The 8128-nt window shown below is 36.8% G+C and overlaps 1 protein-coding gene across 1 annotated transcript; it reads right to left on the bottom strand.

Moving 5' to 3' along the window:
• Nucleotides 1–317: 317 nt before the first annotated feature.
• On the bottom strand, nucleotides 318–7765 carry LOC149218203 (pectate lyase 1-like). The gene is made up of 5 exons (XM_089386509.1): nucleotides 7522–7765; nucleotides 4239–4309; nucleotides 1211–1822; nucleotides 938–1041; nucleotides 318–669 (listed from the first exon to the last, which is right to left on the bottom strand). Exons 1-5 carry the CDS (start codon nucleotides 7763–7765, stop codon nucleotides 318–320), a joined length of 1383 nt encoding a protein of 460 aa, XP_089242635.1.
• Nucleotides 7766–8128: the final 363 nt, after the last annotated feature.

Genomic DNA, 8128 nt, shown 5'->3' with positions numbered 1-8128 from the left:
AGGAATCACTTGATTAAAAACTTTAATGATTACAATATTTTTATAATGTATAGGAATCACTTCATTAAAAACTTTTATGATTACAATACAGGTTTAGTTTTAAAATTGATCCATTACATAGTAATTTTGTAGAATTTAAATCTACAATATTTTGGTATATACTATTTCATGTGAGGTGGAATATTCAATTAAACTGCTCTGAAATTTACATCTTATTATAATATAATTTTATTCATTTTAGTTATGGAAACATATAATTAAGAAAAATAGATATTTGTAAATAGATAGAATATTCATAATTCAGAGTCAGCGGTAACTCAGTTCAGAGCTCCCGCCTGCGTAGTCATCGCTGGTACTGAGCTCCCACGACCAACTGCAAATTGTTGCCCTGCACTATACGGTGGAATAGCCGTTCCTTTACCAGAAGCATTGAAGTATGCTCCATTCAGAAACTGATCGCCGACTGAAACCCAGAGCCACCCATTGGGACAAGTAGGATCACCGCCGCCACAGTTTTCACGCCATGTCACTTGCTTCGTATTCGTGCTACTCGGGGCCACGAACCGATTTCCTTCGCTTCTGATGGTTGGATGCATGCTTCCTCCAATGGCATACGATCCCCACGGTTCATAATCGTTATTCACTACGTGCACGTAACCGAATCTAGCTCTGACATCATCATAAAACATTGGGTTCATGTATGTTAATTGAATATTATTACTCGGGGATGAATTATATTAGCTAATCCGAAACCACGGAAACGGAATAATATTGATGTGATTAATCTAAAAGATAAATCATATTAGTTGGTTTGAAACTTCAAATTAATCCGAAAAATATACTTACTGAATTATTGTTATTAATACATTAACTCAATTTAATTTAAGATTTAGAGATTGATTATATCACACAAAAACTAAAAGCGAGATAAATTTACCTTGGCATCCTCTGTGTGAGACCTGGGCCGAAGTGGTTGTATGCCACTGTTACCTTCATGTTTTTATCACCGTCATATTCATCGCTGTGCCCTAACAGCATAGTCTGCATGCATGCATGTGTGGTTTCATAAGTTTGAGGTACATTAGATTTTAGAATATTCATCACAGTCTAAAACGGAAGATTCATCATACTCTAAAATATTCTCAAAATGAAAAATTTTAAAAATATTCTTAAAATCTACCATAAACATGGTGCAGTTTAGGTAGCTTGCCTTGTCATGGTTAAAAAAGTGATTGTTGGAAATAGTAACTGCTGTGGAACCTAGCGTGACATCAAGCAGACCATCTTGGCACTTGGAGAGGGTGTTGTGGTCGATCCATATATTAGTGGAACCCGTTACAGAAATAGCATCTCCGTCCCTTGGGTCCATCAATTGCACACCACCATTACCCTCCGCCACCCGAACATTGCCCCTCGCGTTGGGCACACAATTACTGATTTGCAAGCCATGAATAATAACGTTGTTCACATTGTCGATGCGCAGGCAGGGCCCATTACCAATCTGGACTTTGGCTCCCCTTGCATCGATAGTTTTCTGGCTTGTCACAATCAGGGGCATCTGAAGCTTGATGATCATATCCTTAGCAAAAACAATCCACAGTGGATTCTTACGTGTCACCCCATATCTCAAACTACCAGGCTGCGGATCTGCGGCATTGTCCTCTGGGGTGGTGACTGTGTATATTTCTCCTGCTTTTCCTCCGTTGGCTGCGCTTCCGAAGCCTATGGCGCAATCTGCCAGCTTCTTTCGATTCTGTTGCCAGTTTCCATTGTTCCAGCAGTTGTCAATGGGGTTGTTGCTGGCTGAAGAACACACGGAGGCCTGCAACAACACAGAAGCTAATAAAATACATGCTGCTCCAGTGATAGAGGCAGAGGCAGATAGTTTGAACGCCATAATTCCTGTGACCCTTTGATCTGCCCAGTATTTGCAACTGGAGTAGTAGTATCAGATTGGATCTGAATTTATGAAAGCTTCATGCTTTGGTTTTGGCTGTACCTTAAACCCAATTTATATACCGAACTAATTCAACCATCCATGCTTATTAAAGTGTCAAGATCCGGGAATCGTAACCATTTGAGATATTTTTATCAAAAAAATTTAAATTTGTAAAAGATTGATTGGTTAGTCCATAACATTTTCAAATTTATAAAACATTAATACAATTTTAGAGAAAACTAACTAACAAAATAAATCTAAAAAATTAACCATCTATTATGTATTAAAAGAACAATATCGAAACAATATCGCTCTACTATGTTATATTTTCCCAGGCGACCTATTAAGGAATTTCTCTTGTAATAGATATGGGTGTGAAACCCTTTGTTGGCCCGCCCGATTGTCTCAAACTGATAGTGATTCGGGTGTCTTTTAATGTGAATGATTCAAAACATACAGACAAATTGTGATTTTGATTTACTCTGCATTTACTTATCAACATTTGGCAAGCGATTCTAGTCATTTATTTTAACTGTCAATTTCCTGTAGATTACTTAACAGTATCTTTCATCTTTAGCTGGACTATTTGAATTCTGCATGGTTAAAATATACAGTTACTTGTTTTTAGCTTTTCTATTAGGTACTATACAATCATTCACCCAGAACAACTTCTTTGGTGTCCCAACAGGACTGGCCGAAGAATAAATATGGGTTAGAACAGTCGTAGTTTACTCTTGATGCCGAGCAATACTAAACTCTATTCAGGGTTTTCCTGAAGCTCCGAAAATAGAATTAAATTTTCTTGTAATTTGCTTGATTTTTTTTCTTATTTCAATTTAGCGTTTCTTTCCTCGCTAACCCGTAAACATATCTACAATTCCCTACCCGCTCCGGGATTTCACTCCAATTTTTTATTTTCTAACCCTTACCCAACAGTGGAATGGTTCCTCTTTCAAGAACTGGAGAAGGTTATCGAGCTAGATGTTCAAATACTCGCTTATTTTCTTCTTTTAATTGAAAACTTCCACTGTTAATCATTTATACATTTTTGCTATAGAATTCGATCATGCATCAAATATTTATTTATTCAAAAGTCATTTTTAGTGGGTAACAAATTTATATAATCTTTATGCATTCTTCACCACAATCTTGATTTACCCATAAATTAGTTTTGGTACATAGCGGTTGTACATAATCAAAATAACCTTTCTTCCCATGAGAAAGTAATTTCAATAATTAAACAAGTTTTACATAGTTCTTTCTGTCATAAAATAATTTCAGTAACTAGACAGTTTAAATTTGTAATTTGTTCTTCCACATAGAATTCGCTTATCCTCTACTATTGCCTAAACTACATTTAAGTAATTATACCATTTGAAGGTAAATATCTAGATTAAATGCAATTAGATTAAATGCTAGTATTTCAACCACATACTTCATACCACTGTCACATAATATTAATAGGTTATGCATTTATTACTTGTATGTTATTGGAAGATCAATCATTGTAAGATGAATCCTCTCCACCCTTCCAATGAGAATTTGGCGATTACGTCTAATATTGTCCCCCCAAGCTCACATAATATTAACAGGTTATGCATTTATTACTTATATGCTATTGGAAGATCAATCATTGTAAGATGAATCCTCTCCACCCTTCCAATGAGAATTTGGCGATTACGTCTAATATTGTCCCCCCAAGCTCCTAAATATCATTCAGAACAATTTCTCAAGGAAACAATTCATTTGTCTTGGCCTCAGGACCCCAAGTCCAACCTACAAACACTTTTTTCCACCAGGGAAGATAATACCAAGAGGTTTTCCCATTGAACTCTCATTCAACTCAAGGAATCCTTCCCCTTTTCCCCCAAACCCCCTTCTCCTCTCCTCTCTTCCATTTTTAAGAGGAAGAGAAGGTAAGGGGATAACTGATCCTAACAAATAATTGTCAGGTGAAAAGAGAGTTACTGAGGTTCATCCATAATTCCTCAAATCTTCCATATAGACAATATTAATTTTACATAACTAACTTAATTACCATTTATTATTATTGACATCAAAATAACTAATTGTTATTAGTTTACTTATCTGTAACAGTAAAAATGTCCAAAAAGTAAATTAAAAGTCTGGGGATGTCACATCTCTCCCCCCTTAGTGGAACATCGTCCTTGTTGTTCATTCTTCCATCTGCTCCTGGAATAGTCCGAGATACGCCTCCTGCATAAAGTCTTTATCTTTCCAAGTGGCTTCCTCTGGGCTGAAGTGCTTCCGTTACACTTTAACTTGGATGATAGCTCACCTCCACAACGGTACTTCTCTTTGATCGAGTATGTGCAGGGGCTCGACTAGAAATTCTCCGTTCGGCTCGACCTGCCACAAGCACAATTGTCATATATTTGAAACACATATATAGATAACAAGAGATTTAACCTATATTTTATTTTCCTTTTTCTATACTTGAAGCTATTGCCAATTTATGATGTGCCTGGGTTCATATACATACTGCTTTAAAAGGGAAACATGAAATACGTGTTGTACCCGAATGTGACTGGGTAATGCGATTTGATATGCAACTGGTCCTACGCTATCTAGAATTTGAAAAGGGCCATAGAACCCGGGTGGGGGGAAACTTGGTAGATTTTCCCCATCTGAGAGTGCTTCTCTTTGGTTAAATCTGCACGTACACATGATCCCCTACCCGAAACTCCTGGTAGGTTCTTTAATTATCGACATAATCTTTTTGTCTATCCTGTACAACCTTCAAATTTTTCCAGACCTTTTTCATGGCTCTTTCCATTTCCTCCAGCATATCCGGTCCTAATATCATTTTGTTGTTGGGACTATTCCAGTTTGTAGGGATGGTACACTTCCTCCCATAGAGTTCTTCAAAAGGACTCATTTTTAGCGACTTGTTATAGCCATTGTTGTAAGAAAACTCTGCCAAGTGTAGGTATTCTTCCCATTTTTTGGGTTGTTGAATCGCATACATACGCAACATGTCCTCTACCACCTGATTGAATCTTTCAGTTTTTCCATTGGTCTCGGGGTGATAAGCAGTGTTGAAGTGAATTTGTGTGCCTAACCCCGTAAATAATGCTTCCCAAAAAGTAGAGGTAAAATTAACATCGTGATTAGAGATTATGACTCGAGGCATTCCATGCAGCCTAAAAATCTCTATCATAAATATATCTGCTATTTGGGTCGTTTGGTATGTGGACTTGACAGGTATAAAATGGGTGGTCTTGCTCAGTTTGTCTACCACAACCATAATTGAGTGATTTTGTCTTTTTGATCAGGGTAAACTTGTTATGAAATCTAAGGTTATGGTATCCCACTTCCATTCAAGAATGGGTAAGGGATGTAGTAACCCAGCAGGATGTTGATGCTCATCTTTAACTTGCTGGCATTCTACGCATCTGGCCAAATATTCTGCAATATCTTTCCTCATGCCGAGCTAGTAATAATTTTTCTTGATTGGAAAAAAAATCTTTTCATAGCCTGGGTGGGCAGAAGAAAGACTTCTGTAAAATTCATCTAACGTAATTTTATTTATTGACAACTGATTAGGAACATATATATGATTTCTAAACATCAACAAATTTTAGGGTTAATATTGTATCCTTTTTGCTCCGCAAAATTCTATGTAGATTTAGCATGTTACCAAAGATAACCATATTCTGGGTCCTTTTGAGATACTTCCTTTATTTTCTCAACAAATTTGAATTCTACTCGACTAAATGAAATTTCGTAGACATAATGAAACTTCCTACTTAACCCATCCACCACTCGTTTCTCTTTTCCCTTTAAATGTTTGATTTCAAAATCAAATTCACTTAAGAATGCAGTCCACCGAGCTTGGAGCACATTCAAGGTAGGTTGATTGAAAAAACTAGTTAAGATGCTGTGGTCTGTTTTGAGAAAAAAAAATTTCCCCAGCAGGTAGTGTCACCACACTTTTAAGGCGTGAACTACAACAATTAACACAAAATCGTAAGAAAAATATTTCTGCTCATGTTCTTTTAAGTTACGAGATTCATAAGCAATTAATTTATCATTTTGACTTAAAACTCTACCTACACCCTCTTTACATGCATCTGTATAGATTATAAAATCTTCCTCAGGATCTGCAATCTTCAACATAGGCACGGTGGTGAGTAAATGCTTCAATTTTTCAAAACTCTCTTGACAACCCCTAGACCACTTGAAACTTGTTCCCCTTTTTTTGCAAGGAAGTAATTGGATAAGCGACCTCAGAAAACCCCCTTATAAATTGCCTAAAATAACCAGCAAGGCCCATAAAGGACTATATATCTACCACATTTGTTGGAACAGGAAAGTCTATGATGGTCTTGATTTTCTCTGGATCCACCGCTATACATTCAGAGGAAATAATATGTCCTAGATACTGGATGTGATCCTTGAAGAAATCACATTTGCTAAATTTGGCGTAACACTGGTTTTCTCTTAAAGTTTGTAATGTCGTTCGAAGGTGTTCTTTATGTTCCTCCATACTCCTAGAACACACCAGGATGTCATCAATACATATAAGAACGCATTTATCAAGAAAAGGATGGAAAACTCCATTCATCATACTCATGAACGTTGCTGGAGCGTTAGTGAGTCCAAATGGTAAAACTACAAACTCATAATGGCCGTAGTGTGTTCTGAATGCAGTTTTATATATGTATCCACATTTAATTTGAATCTGATGATATCCTGATTTAAATCAATTTTTAAAAATACCACAACACCTTTAACTTGATCAAAGAGGTCATCAATTTGAGGTAAGGAGTATTTATTCTTAATTGTTAACTTCTTTAGTTGTCTGAAATCTATGCATAACCGCAAAGTACCATTTTTATTCCTCACAAATAAAACTGGCGCTCCCCAAGGGGATATGCTGGGTCGAATATAACCCTTATCCAATAGCTTTTGGAGCTACATTTTTAATTTTGTTAACTCAGGGACACTCATTCTGTAGGGAGCTTTGGAAACTAGGGCAGCCGTAGGGACCAAATCTATGGAAAAATCAAGTTTTCTTTCGGGTGGAAACCCTGGAATATCCTCCTGAAAAGCTTCTTTAAATTCTTGAACCACAGGTATTTTCTCCAAGGAGGACTATTTATCTTTAGAGTGTGTGCCCTACTTGAACCACATAGATTTGACAACCTTTACGCATGCATCTAGCTAGTTGGTGGGTTGTACTGGGAGGCAACTTAACTTCTCTTCTTACACCCTAAATTTCTATTCTGGTGCCATCGTTGGACAGGAAGTTAATTGCCTTATATTTACAATTTACTAAGGTCCATTATTATTCTATCCAGTCCATTCTTATCAACACGTCACAGGAACCCAATGACAATACATTTAAATTTGTCTTAACCCGCTGTCCTGCCAAATCAATTACACGGTCTTCTATTTTTGCATTTACTCTTCTTTTAGCTGTTGTGGCTAGTTGGACCAGCCATAGGTTTTTAAACTTATAATTTTCAAATGGCACAAATCAACTATTCTTGGGCTGACATAGCTCAAACTTGCATCCAGATCTATTAAAATGGAAACAGGTTAAATGGATATTTTACCTTCGAGTTCCACCATCGAGGGTTGATATTTTGCCTGGTGATCTTCCAATGTTGTGTTAATCCGAGGTATGCTCCATGCCATATCACCGACAATAGAAGCTTCTTGAACATTTGCAACTGGTTTTGCTCTTTCTCTATGGAGGCAATTTTTGTAGTAATGGGGTTCCCCACAACCCCAACACTGCAGAGGAAGTTTAGGAACATGGCCAGATTCCAACTTGCTTGATGCTTCACTTTGCTTCATTTCATTCTGAGTTCTATATCTCTACTGATTTCTGTTAGTAGATCCATTTGGTCCCTTACGTCTTGGATACTTGGTACCAACATTTTTCACGTTTTTATTGGTTGTAAATTTTTTCTGCCCTTTCTTACTTGTCCAATTTTTATTACCTTCGCCCTTTTGCTTCATTTGATGATAACATATCTGAGCCTTTCAGACTACTTCATCCATCATTTTAGGGTTGTCAAACTCCAATTTCTCTTTCATGTAGACAGGTAAACTGCTAATAAAGTATTGGACTTTAGCCTTCTCTTCACAGATGTAGGGGAAATATCTTAATAGCGAAGTGAACTTGGCTATAAACTCATTTATAGACTATTGACCTAG

This window comes from Pinus tabuliformis, chromosome Q (genome assembly GCF_031772625.1).
Source record: "Pinus tabuliformis cultivar Carrire ecotype Pingquan chromosome Q, CPIR1, whole genome shotgun sequence".
Classification (NCBI taxonomy): Eukaryota; Viridiplantae; Streptophyta; class Pinopsida; order Pinales; family Pinaceae; genus Pinus; species Pinus tabuliformis.
This window is presented reverse-complemented; position numbering and strand designations above follow the sequence as displayed.